At 38.9% G+C, this 13,564-nt stretch overlaps 1 protein-coding gene across 1 annotated transcript in view; it reads left to right on the top strand.

The window, feature by feature from the left end:
- Window positions 1–2,684: 2,684 nt before the first annotated feature.
- The window catches only part of ttyh2l (tweety homolog 2, like), a 39,724-nt gene continuing 28,844 nt past the window's right edge, over window positions 2,685–13,564 (top strand). Inside the window, exons 1-2 of the mRNA XM_074656516.1 lie at window positions 2,685–3,112; window positions 9,372–9,544. Coding sequence (XP_074512617.1) covers window positions 2,984–3,112; window positions 9,372–9,544 — 302 coding nt within the window. The 5' untranslated portion in view covers window positions 2,685–2,983. The remainder of the gene's footprint in view (window positions 3,113–9,371; window positions 9,545–13,564) is intronic.

Raw genomic sequence — 13,564 nt, forward strand, 5'->3', positions numbered from 1 at the left:
TGCCGTTAGGAACACCGGAGGACACAGAGGCACCTGATTTTTTTTCAGGTTACCTGTTTCATGTACTACTGTCAGGGTTTCATAAAAATAACTTTCTTTTTATCATATTTGCTCCAATCTCGCCTACTTCAGCTTTAATTCACATTCATAATATTTTTTTCCAGGAAAAGCAATACTTTTATTCTGCACCTTTCTAAAGGCTCTGTGGATGTATTATTTTTTTTTAATATTTGTCACATCTAAATGTTATCAATAAGACCCTCACAAAACCGCCATTAATTCACTCATGCTAATAATTGCTCTTTCATGGTTACATTTGTCCAGATTAAAAAACATTGGTATCCAGTGAGGTCCATATCACCCAGCTCCTACTGTATGCTCTTATCTACAGTATGTATTGCATCCTACCCAGTACCACTCTCTCATGCTGTCCAACAATACTGCATTGTTAGAGCCTCTACAGCTATAACCATCTGTATGCCTTGTTGCATGAATTCACATAGTGATAAAAAAGTGATATAGTTACACTGTGCCTCACCACCATAAAAAAAGTCTGTTTATTCAAGTGCCACATGCGCCTGCATTTGTTGTAACTAAGAAAGAAATTCATGCACGTTTATTACAGTTAATGTGGTGATTCTGATACAGGTGTAAATTCCAGCATTTCACTGCTGGAAAAAAAAACCAGCACACTGTAAATAAAAGCATACAAGCCAACATACTGTATGCAGCATCTCATTAATGCTCATTACTGATCACCTCAGTGCTCCTCATTGTCCACAAGAGGTCAGACATTAACAGCACAAGTCATAAATAGTGCACTAAATACCCCCCCTGCCTCTTTACACCAAAACACAGCATCAGCACTTCGAGGCCAGAGTGCAGAGCTTTTTTCTTTTTTTATGTGACTTATTTATTGTGTAATCATCATTTTAAGTTGTTGAAAACAGTCATATGTGGAGAATAAGTACAAGCCATTTACATCCATATGGAGATTTGTGTGATCAGCATGTCTCTCCAGTGATCATTGATTTTTTTTCTGTTTCATTTGAGAGATTCTCATATATTGTTTTCAGAGAGCAATCAGGATAGTAAACAATGTGGGATATAGGGAACACACGAACACACTGTTTTTAAAGTCCCATGCATTGAAATTCATGGATTTGGTCAAATTTAAAACTAATTATGTTCAGAGCAAGACATAATTCACTTACGGGCAATGTTCAAAAAATGTTTTGTGACAGAGAGGGGGGTTATAATCTAAGAGGAAAATTGAATTAAAAAGCATTGTGTTCGAACAAAAAAGAAGAGTATGTGTATTTCAGTCTGTGCGGTGGATTTGTGGAATGGGTTAGGTGATGGGTTGAAGCGGAGCACAAATATAAATCACTTTAAAAAGCTATACGAAAAATATATTTTTAGGAGGTATATGGTTGAAGAAGCGTTGTGATAAGGGTTGTGTGTTAAGGGTTGGTTTATATCTACTTTTTAACTCCGGATGGATATGTGGGTTGTAAATAAACTTGGGGATGCTGTTCATATATTTCATTTGGGATGTAATTAAATCTGGGATAGTTTTTATATGATATTATATTATCATTCTATGATATATGAGTTATTAGAGGAGAAGTGAGAAAGGGGTAGGGAAATATAAGTTTACTTCTACCTACTTCTTTTCGGACACTATTACTCTTCACTGTTAAGAATTTCCCAGTAAAATAACAGTAAAGAACTGGCAGCAGGGTTGCCTTCATGTTACTGTAAAATTAACATTATTATACTGTTGCTGAAATTTACAGCTTTGCAATGTTAATGAAAAATACAGTTTGAACTGTTTTTTTTTTTATTAATTTCACAGTATTTTACAGTTAATTTACTGTTTAAAGATACATTATATAGCTGTTTTTCACCTTTATTTTACATTATCTTACTGATTTGTTTTAATGCACTATTTAGGTTGTATTTTATACATACATTTTAATAAACATTATTTTTTGCCTAGATGGATAGACTTAGCAGGTTACAGACATAGGAATAGTCACACTAAATACAATTAAAGGCACTTGTTAGGAAAAAGGCTATAATAGACTTGTTGACACTTTTCCCAAAATGTATGTCTATAGCTGGCTACAAGCACAGAATGCAAACCATAACAACATGTGAGTGAAGAACAATAAAGCTAATTCACTGATTTTACAATCATGTACAATGTACAAGCCTCACATGAGCAGATCAGGTCCCAGAATTAAAAAAACACTGCATGAAACTGTTACTGATGATACTTTAGACAGTTGATCAGCAGTAAAGTGATGTTTTTTTAAGAATGCATTATAGTTCAGTTAAAAAACGGCCTATGAGTGTAATTTAACAGGTTTTCTTTTGTATTAACAGTAAAGCACTGTTTTTGTTTTTTTAGCAATAACAGGTTAATACTGTTGAAATCCTGCTCTAAATTAACAGCAATTGTTTACAGTGTAGGGAAATATAAGTTTTACTTCTACCTACTCCTTTTTTTGGACACTATTACTCTTGTTTTGTTTGTCATTATTTTGTATCTGTTTTCATTCATTTTATGTTCGAAATAAAGTCTTTCATTCATTCATTCATTGATTCAGATTAATGTTGACTTCTCATAATGTAAAGCTCATCCAGGCCTGGCCCACTTGAGACTGGGAGCCGGTCGTCACGCCCTCTCTGCAGGAGGCAGCTTCAGCTGAAACATCACGTCACTCGGTCCTGTGTTGAGGATACAAACGCTTAAGATCTTTTAGTAGTTGCGCAACAGTTCACACAGAAGAGAAGAGAAGTATGGGAACCGGAGTGGGAAGTAGTGATAATCTGCCCTGTTCTCAAGGTGTAATGGCATCAGAAGAACTTCCTCTTCAATGCTGAAGTCGCGTTTCTTTTTTACTTTTCACCAAAACCTGGGAATATATCTGAGCGTGCTGTCAGTGGTTTTTCGGACTGACTTTTTCCAGCAGGAATGGCCACTGCAAGGCTCGATTACGTTGCTCCGTGGTGGACATACTGGCTGCACAATTTCCCCCACTTCAATTTCTTTTTCCAGTCGGGCGACAACACTTTCAGACCGGAGGAGGCGAGCTATCAGCAGGTTGGTAACTGTGCCAGTGCGTAAAAGCGCACGTATAGTTTCAAAAGAGAATGTCGTGGACCACTCTGACAATGGTAAACAACTTATTTAAATGTACATCTAGACAAAAAGTAGTTTCGGACAAACTGCTGTGTTTAGTGATAAACGCTTATTTGTTTTCTGTGATGCATCAGTGGAGCTGCAAGTGTTGGTCCAAATGTCAGGAAGTATAAGAGCCCCATGCTGTCCTGCAGAGCTCACATGATGACACATGACCTGTATTAACTGAAATATGTCAGGTAGTAAACAACATGTACTGCAAGTTTTTTACACATTGCAAAGAGAGACACAACAAACTTACTCTTTTTTACTTTTAAACACTCATCATGTATATTACCCAACTGTATTTAATGTTACAAAGTAAAAAAAAAAACATCACACTGCTCATTCTAACACTACAAACACATTCCCTCTAAGAGATGGATGTGTTCTGCCCTTTTCATGCTTTTATTTTAAGATAAATTGGAGTGTATGGAGACATATTTTTTTCTCAGTGTAAAAAGATTGTTTTTCAAATTAAATATTTCAATTTCCCCAGAACATTTGTGGCCATTTGAGGCCGTGTAAAAATGTCCCAAACTGTCTGTGGGCAGCAGGACCAGAGAGTCATTACAGATCAAATGGGCTGTGTGATGGGAAATATAAAATATGGGATGCTCATGCTCAGTTGTTGCCATAGTTTTCCATCTGCAGTCCATCACTTCATTATGTTATGGAATTCATTTTCTCCTCTTTTTTGTCTGTTTGACAATCTAGATTTGTCTACAAAGAGCTTGGATTCATTCTCGCACAGTGTGTTGCAATACAAATAAGTCACATGATATCACGACAGCGTAGTTTGACTGGCGTAAATTTAATTAAAAATCACTAATGAATTTCATGTGAGCCAAACTATCAACACTGTATTATTTGATTTATTCCAACCAGAATAATACAACTTTGTGTTAATTCGTTGCATGACAGATGATATTGTTGCTAAATCTAATTTAGAAACATTGTGGACATATTGGTTTTAGGAAAACATTGCATACAGATCTCATTTTCAGCTTGGAAAGACTTACTACACCCATTATTGTCTGGGTTATATTTAAAAAAATAACAAAAATCCTTCCCAAGAAATATGAATGAGTTTCTAAGTGTTTGTGTGTGACTGTGTGTAAGTGCACTTCCATGTGGCACTGCTTGCTCCTTTTTGCCCTAGGACATTTATGAATATAGAAGCCATTACTCTGGCTTGTGTCCCTCACTGGATACCTCTCTGTTCATGTGTCAAGGTCCATGTGGGTCATTGAATCCCAGCAGTGTCACACTGACGCAGCTGAGCACCAGTCAGCGAGGAGTGAAGAGTGCCATGGTGGCGTCACAGAGACTGTTGGTAGTCTGTAGGGCTCGCACAGCCCATCAAGCCTGAAAATAACTCTTCATTTGACATGCTCATCTGTTGTCTTCTGAGGAAAGTGCAGAGCAGCTACAGACTGCATCTCCTAACGCTTATTGTTTAATTAAACTAGACAGGCATGCATACTTAAAACCTGCTTTATACAAGCTTTATTTTGGGAAGATAAAAGGTGATGACCGCAGATACTGTGGTTGTTTTCTGTCTCTCTCTTTCCTCCTCCCTCTCATGCAGCCTTTGCCTTGTTATGGCATCGCAGCCGGTGGAAATTGAAGTGCCTGCATGTCTAATTACAGAACAATGGAGTGGAAAATTAGAGGAGAGAGTGGAACTAGCAGTATGAAGGGCCTGAACTGAGTTATAGTGACAGAAAATCTAACTACGTAGACTCTACGCTCTTGGCTTATCAACGGTGTCCCAATAAACTGATGATTAGCTAATCATTGGATTAAGGTTTTGGCCTTGGTGCCAGTTAAGGTAGGGCATCTCTGCTGGCACCGGTTCTGTATTGACCTATTTCGTTTAAGGTGCAATTAATGTCACGTCACTGGGTCAACTGTAGTTTATTTCTGTGCAGTTACATTGAAACTGTTCAACTGGGCATGACTGGCCTTTTTTTCAGGCCACCATTGATCTTGGTTTGTAAAGCAATGCGCATCAACATCCCATCGATATTATGTTTATTATAGGGCTGTTAATCTATTAAAATATTTAATCGTGATTAATTACATGATTGTCCATAGTTAATCAAGATTATTTGCAATTTGATCGCACACTTTTTATCTGTTCAAAATTAAAGGGAGATTTGTCAAGTATTTAATACTCTTATCAACATGGGAGTGGGCAAATATGCTTGCTTTATGCAAATGTATGTATATATTTATTATTGGAAATCAATTAACAACACAAAACAATGACAAATATTGTCCAAAAACCCTCACAGGTACTGCATTTAGCATAAAAAATACACTCAAATCATAACATGTCAAACTGCAGCCCAGCAGGCAACAACAGCTGTCAGTGTGTCAGTGTGCTGACTTGACTATGACTTGCCCCAAACTGCATGTGATTATCATAAAGTGGGCATTTCTGTAAAGGGGAGACTCGTGGGTACCCATAGAACCCATTTTCATTCACATATCTTGAGGTCAAAATGGCCATGACAGTTTTTCCTCGCCAAAATTGAGCGTAAGTTTGGAGCGTTATTTTGCATCTTTCACAACAAGCTGGAATGACATGGTTGGTACCAATGGATTCCTTAGGTTGTCTTGTTTCATATGATGCTAGTTTTAAAACTGAGCCCACTACAACTTCCGAAAGATTGGTGACCCGTCGCATTTTTTAGAAGAAGTTCATAAAAAATTGCAAGTGGGCGTACGTAATACGTAATCCGTGCCAAAATAGTTTCCTTCGAAACATAATTCACAGTGCAGTTTTGTTTTATGGAAACTTAATTTTTAGGAGACAGGGCTGTTATTACTGTGTGCCTGTTCTTTCATCCTGAGCACTGTTGTTGTGAATCTAAGGGCAAATTAGGGCTCAGTACGACATGACTTGAAACAGAGTTTGAACAATGAAGGACTATGCAAAGAATATGCAAAAGAATATAATTTAAATTCAGTCCCAGTGTCAATGTCATCCAAATGGAATAATTAGTCACAGACATTGTAGTCAAGGAATAGCTCTGCTTAGTGCTTAGTCAGCCAGACCCAGACTTTCTGAAGTTGTGGGCACAAAAACTTGAGTGCAAATGATTTGCAAGTAAAACCAATGTCATGCTCTTCTTCTCTGCCTTTAAACTAACCAAGAGCTCAATGCTTTGACTTTGAGCCCACTCAATTTAATGTCCCTAGTGATGATAAACAACCCGTTCTCTTTCTCTTCACCCTTTACCCTTTACCGTCTGTATGCAACGCACTGGGTTTTCAACTAACTCCAATGTACACCCACCCGCGTCATTATTAGACGCTCAGAGCAACAGACGTAGTATAAAGTGACTTTCACCCAGGAGACCGCTGTTTGTGTTCTGTGTGAAACTAAAAGTCAGCGTTGACTCACAAGTCATTAGTCAGTCACGTCAACCATGATTTTTTCCTAACCCTAGCTAACTAGTTTTGCTGCCTTAACCTAACTTCCTGTGAAGACGGAAGTTTATTTTGAAAAGACACAATGCATGTAACTAGTGTATATTGACACACCGTCATTGACACGTCCAAAACTGGCATTGGAGGGGTACCTAGAGCATTATAGTTTGAAGCTTAGGGCCACTGACCAAGCCTCGGTATAGAGTGCTACAGGAATGAGTCCTAAACCCAGAAATGAGTTAGCATTTTAGCACTTCCGGTTCCCTCGTCTGGAAGTCAATGTTTTTTTTTAATGGGTTTTTAGTAAGATGCCTGAAATAAGGTCACAGCCTCGTTGTGTATACTCGCGCTCATGCAACCGTGGTGTAGTTTGTTTATAGCCCAATGTTTTGACTAACGGTTGCATTTACACTTAAAAAATCATAAAAGTTTCATCTCCATTTTTGTGGAGATTATCTTGCTGAACAAAACGTGTAAGTATCATAAACATTTGTTTTCCACAGAGCTTATTTTCTGCAATAATCTAAAACACAGTGGAAAAATCCCATTGGATTTTTGTTGAGGTATTCCAGGGCGATGATAACTTCCAGGTTGGCTTACAAAAATACGTCATCCCTGGAGCTCTATTTGACGGAGCGAGAATGTGTTGCGACCAACGCTAGGGGAGCCCCAGTTGGGATTTTTTTGGTTCCAATAACACGCAGAAAGTATGAGCCAATACCAATGTTTGTGCAGCAGTGTAAACACTTTTTAAATGGTTGGAGATTTGTTTTATGAAGCTTTTGTAAAGACAAACATACATTTGTGTGTCTACAGCCTTTAGATGGCGTATGCAGGGGGAAATAAGCAACTGAAAACTATAACTAAATGGCCATATGTCATGTCTGTAAGAAAACGAGCAAAACAAACAGGATTATAAACTGATTGGTGTAAAGCAGGAAATATTCCCCCGAGTATAATCTGATGCAAATAAACAACGCCATTTGTGCCTGCCTCGGAGCGTACTGCCAATTTCTGTATTTTTTTTGCTCGCTATGTAGTGATAAAAGTAACAGCTTTGCAGAGAATAAAAAAAAAATCAAAGGGCCAAGGGGATTTATCATGAAATAGTCTGAGTACAGAGTGTTTCGTGTCCATATACAGACTCTTTCAATACAGCATTCCCTGTTTTCTCTACATCAGTGTTTCTCTCCATCCTTCAGGCTTTGACTATTTTGTACACTCAGAAATCACAAGACTGAATGAAAGCCATTGTGTCACATGATCCTCCCCTCCCACAGCCTTGGATCATTTCTGTTTTTAGCCACAGTTCAAGAAGTTCTGCTGTGGCAGAAAAATCTTACACAAGTCAAGTCAAACTTCTGTACAGCTATCCCCTTTTGCTGGAGGCAGCAGTTGATCGATGGATGAGTTAACAACACGCTAACCTCAACAATATCTTTACCCATGAGTGTTGTTTGATACTGGTGGGTTGTTTTAACTCAGGCTGTCAACCTCTGGGGTGGCGGGGTCACCCAGCCTGACATGTCAAGACCACACATAACAGCTATCTGCCTCTTTACTGATATTTGTGGATATAATCAGTTGGTTAGACTGTTATCAGGTCGTTAAATGGGTGTTATCAGTAGTTATAAGCGTCATAGATGTGGGTCAGAAGGGGCCTGTTACATCTACTAGTAAGTTTTATCATTGATTCACATGGGCAATCACAAGGAGTAAAAGAAGACAACAGCGACTCCTGGCAACTGTAGTAATTATGACAGGAGCGAAAGAAGAAGTCTGGTGCTGCAGTATTTACAGCGTGAAACTCCATAAGGGGTGGACATCGGGGTGACGGATGGGACACGAACACAGTACTTTCACCCAGGAGGTCGAGGTTCGCAACCTGTGTGAAACCAACAATGTGTAGTTGTCTTTGTGTTCACAACTTTAAGTTTTACTTTCACTTTCGAGGCGTAGTTATTTTAAACCTAACAGAGTGGTTTTGTTGCCTAAACGTGTTAGAACGTGTTGCTTTTAAGTTTCACTTTCACTTTTACAATGTAGTAGGTGTAGCAGGCCCCTACTGACCCACATCTATGAGGCTTCTAACAACTGATAACGCACATTTAATGAGCTGATAACAGTCAAATCAGGTGATGTAATGTGCTGAAAAGTTCTTAGCTTTGACTTTAAAGGAACAGTGTGTAACAATTAGGGGATCTATTGGCAGAAATGGAATATAATGTTAATAAGTATGTTTTCTTTAGTGTATAATCACCTGATAATAAGAATCCTTGTGTTTTTGTTAGCTTAGAATGAGACGTTTATATCTACACAGGGAGCGGGTCCCCTCTTCACGGAGTCTGCCATGTTGCACCGCCATGTTCTACAGTAGCCCAGGACCGACAAACCAAACTCTGTTAATTTTTCCTGCTTGGGCCGGAGTCGGTAACGTTACCCGCTCTCGTCACCGCCGCCTCTCTCTCTTGCTTCACCATTCACTTCCCACGTACACACAATCTACACACTGGCTCTACTCCAAATGACATACTCTTACAACAACTGGCTCTAGAGAGGGCCATTCGCATTTTTGCGTCGGCCACCGTCGCTCTCCAACTCGCTGTTGATGTTGGTTGCAATCACCTCACCTCACCGCTGGATACCGCCAGATCCTACACACTGGTCCTTTAACTGATGGAATTTTTTTTTTTTTGTCTTTTGCCTCTTTTCTCTCTCCACTCTCCTGCCCCCCCCCAAGTCTCTGATATTTCTAGCATGTGTTGGTGCAGTGGGTCTGGTTCTGAGCCTGCTGGTTCTGGCAGTATGCCTGGTCTGCCTGTGTTGCTGCCGCAGGGAAATAGATGAAGACACCAAAAGGCCTGATACCTGCTGTCTCACTTGGTGTGCTGTCATCACAGGTCTTATCATATGGTGAGTCTGAATGGTTAAATGGACAAATAATGCCACTGTGTTTCTTGTTGTGCACCTAAACTCACAGACTGACATGTGATAACCTTGATCAGTAACTCTACATATGCATTAACAAATTGAAAGCTGTGTTTTTGGGGGGGATTTTTTAGGATTAAGCCACTCATCTACTTTGGAAAAAACTGCAAAAAAATGTCATCCAGACATTCAGAAAGACGGAGGACGGTATCACTAATGTTGGATTGGTAATGGAATCTATCACCCCTATATTTTCTGTTGTCATCACCCTAAAAACATTACAAATCCTCGAACAAAATCCTCAATTTGAATAAAGTATTTCAGTGTATTAAATGAGTCTTTTTTTTAATAAATCAACTTTCTGTAATGAATGTAACTCGTCAGTGCGGGCCTCCCTTTGTGTGCAGCAAGCTGGAGAGCAAACTGTTTCTTGACAGCAGTGAAAAAGTTGTTTTTGAAAGGCTAAAGGCCATGAATCATGGAAATGATTACAACTATCTTTTTTCAATAAATCTTGACTTTTGGACTTATTGGAAATGTTTGAATCACATGAGTCGGAAACAATCCTACGCAGCCACCAGTAAAATCTAATTCTCCAAGTATGATACTAATAATATTAGTGTAGCCTGATCTTTATCTGCAGCTGTGCAGAAATACTGGGTTTAAACAGAATGGGGAAAATTAATATCTTTTTAAACTGTCTTATGTACAGACTTTTGTACAAATTATCCCTTAAGCGTGTTATTACAGTATGATTACATGTGCATATCTATTTCTGACAACCTCAGAGCAGACAAATCCTCGTGCAGCCCCTGTGCCCGGACCTCATGTTGGGAACCACTGATCTAAACTAACTTGAACAAAGCATCGGACTGTCAAAGGAAATGAAGCTCAAATTCAAATAGTCAAATGACTCTATCTGCTGTTTATCCCATGAAAAGTTTTACAGTATCTAGGCTATAACAAAGAGTGCTAATACACAGCTCCACTACCTGCTCTCCTTCTTTCTAAAGAATACAAATAAAGCTAGTTAAGCTGGGGTGTTTCTGACAGGCCACATTATCAGCAGGGCCCCCGATCAGCTGACGGCGAGGTGATCAGAGTGCTAAATCCCTCAGCTGACTGTTCAGCTCACCACGCCCGCCAAAACTTTGGCGCTGATTGCTCAGCTTGGTCCATTTAAACGCTCTACCAAATCATAACGCTGCAGCCTTAGATTTGGCCTTTAATATTGTGCTTTTACACTCTTGCTTTGTGCTTTCTCCATTGTTAAAGGAACAGTGTGTAACATTACAATGACTTCGAGAAAGATTAGCATGGCCACTACCATTCAAGAAAAGAGCTGTAATGAAAAGTGGCTCTACCTAGTAATCAGAAGGGGAATAATGGAAGTATGAAGTATGTCCACCATACTTCTGTTTACGGTTAATGTCAGAAATAAAAGTCTCCAGATAGAAGTCTCTGAAATGAGGCACCAAGAAGGCTTGATTAAATTTGCGTATACAGATCCGCTCAAACTTGTGACATTTATTTCATTTATATAAGTGTTGGGCTTTAACTTTGTTAGCTTTCTGTGTCCGTACCAAGCTGCTACGGCACACAAGGCCTCCCTTGTGTTGTTAATTGACTGGGCATGATACTGTTTAGCAAAGAAGCTCTGGTCTCTGAGCCCTCATCTCTCTCTCTCTGTAGAACTGATTCCAAGGGACGTTAATATATTCAGCTCAACAAATTATAAAACAAACCTTTGAATTCAACATCCAATTAATAATCTGGCCATGAATTAGTTGGCAGTCTTTACATTACAGAGCAGGTTTTTGTTGTATTTCCTGCTCCTTCTTTTTCGAAGTTTACTTGCTGATAACAGCATTTTGTCTTGACATGTTTTTAATGTTTAATACCTATTGACTGGCGTCGCTATTGATGGAAGTTTTCAGCTGTGGCAGCTTAATTGAAAATGTGCTTGTGACACATTTTTGATGGCTTTTATGCTCGACTGGATCAAAGAGTACAGAATAACACAAAGAGATGCATATAAAACGGAAATTCTCTCATATAATATGGCACACAACTGTACATATTTTGTCCTTTCGTTATGCTGGGTCATGGGGTTTCTATTATGAGTAGGAACATGCTTTAATGTCATTTAAGAAAGATCTAATTGTTCATCACGATCACCCACGTTCACTTTTTCCAGCTTTTAATTCAGCCTGATGCTCGAGAAGAACTACTTCTGCAGAAAATAGAAAAAGGATTTAAGAACCGCTGCACCTCTCCGGATGATTATTTCTGACCTCGGGAGAATGAATGGGGGTAAATTAAGGTTAAAGCTAGCAAACAAATCTAATATTAAAAAAATTCCTTCCTGCCTGTGTCGGTTTCTGTTAACCCCTGATACAATTTATTATAGCAGCGATACACTGGTCTCCATAGAATTGAGGCATTTATCTGCTATTACGTGTGGCCATTTGTTCTGCTCGCGACACGTTTTGAATACTAAGATGCAATTGTCCAGTCATCACACAGCCTGTGAAGTGATCCATCCTCAGAGGAACAAAGGCACTAAATATCCTGGAGTGCACATATGCTCTAGTCCTATTGTTTATTGTGTTGCTTTCTTTTTTAGCTGCTGCAGACAGCAGCTTTTTTTCAAAGCGACAAAACTACTAATGCCTCCCTGGAGGCTGAACTCATGATGTCCTGTGTCATTACTGTTTCATTACGGTGTCGTTAGTGGGTCTTTTCTGGTCGCTGACATGTCACTAGGCTGGCCACAGGGTTAATGAAGAGCTCATTGTCTGGGTCGCTGCAGATCGACTGAAACAAAAAATCTCTTTTTGATGCGTAAAGCAAGTTGTCTTTAAACTGCTGAATGAAGTCATTTTTAAAACCACATCCATGCATTTTTGCTTGTAAGGATTACTGTCGAGGCAGTCAATGGATTCAAATATTTAATCGCGATTAATCACATGGGAGTGGGCAAATATGCTGCTTTATGCAAATGTATGTATATATTTATTATTGTAAATCAATTAACAACACAAAACAATGACAAATATTTTCCAGAAACCCTCACAGGTACTGCATTTAGCATAACAAACATAATGCTCAAATCATAACATGGTAAACTGCAGCCCAACAGGTAATTCAGTGTCAGTGTGCTGACTTGACTATGACTTGCCCCAAACTGCATGTGATTATCATAAAGTGGGCATGTCTGTAAATGGGGAGACTCGTGGGTACCCATAGAACCCACTTTCATTCACATATCTTGAGGTAAAAGGTCAAGGGACCCCTTTGTAAATGGCCATGACAGTTTAGTGTAAGTTTGGAGCGTTATTTAATCTCCTTCACTACGAGCCAGTATGACATGGTTGGTGCCAATGGATTCCTTAGGTTTTCTAGTGTCATATGATGCTAGCTTTAAAACAGCCCAGTAAAACCTCTGAAAGATCGGCGGACTTTTAAGAGGTTAAGTTTGCGTTAATGTGTTAAATAAATTAGTGGCGGTAAATCGAAATTGCGTTAACGCGTTATCATAGTGTTAACTTTAACAGCTCTAGTTTATTACCAAACACCTGAACTGCATTCTCAATAACGTTTCGAGGGAAACTGTATTACTGTCGCAAACAGTCTTAAACAGTTTAAACATGTGGTTAACATTGTAAATTGAAACAAAACAAAACAAAAAACGCAACAACACTACTTCATTCGGTTTAGGCAACAAATCTGGGTTAGGTTAACTAAAAACACATTCTAGTTTCATATGATGCCAGTATCTGCACTCTAGCTTTAAAACAAGCCTACTACAACCTAAAAATCTCAAGTTGCATTAATGCGTTAAAGAACTCAGTGGCGTTAAAACTAATTTGCGTTAACGTGTTATTATCGCGTTAACTTTGACAGCCCTAATTACTGTAATTATATATATTTTTTTGCTCCAACTCGATTGTAGAGAGAATGCCCTCAATGCCCCTCATCATAACCAGAGGAAACTAGTTTAAT

Source organism: Sebastes fasciatus, chromosome 13 (genome assembly GCF_043250625.1).
Source record: "Sebastes fasciatus isolate fSebFas1 chromosome 13, fSebFas1.pri, whole genome shotgun sequence".
In the NCBI taxonomy this organism is placed as follows: Eukaryota; Metazoa; Chordata; class Actinopteri; order Perciformes; family Sebastidae; genus Sebastes; species Sebastes fasciatus.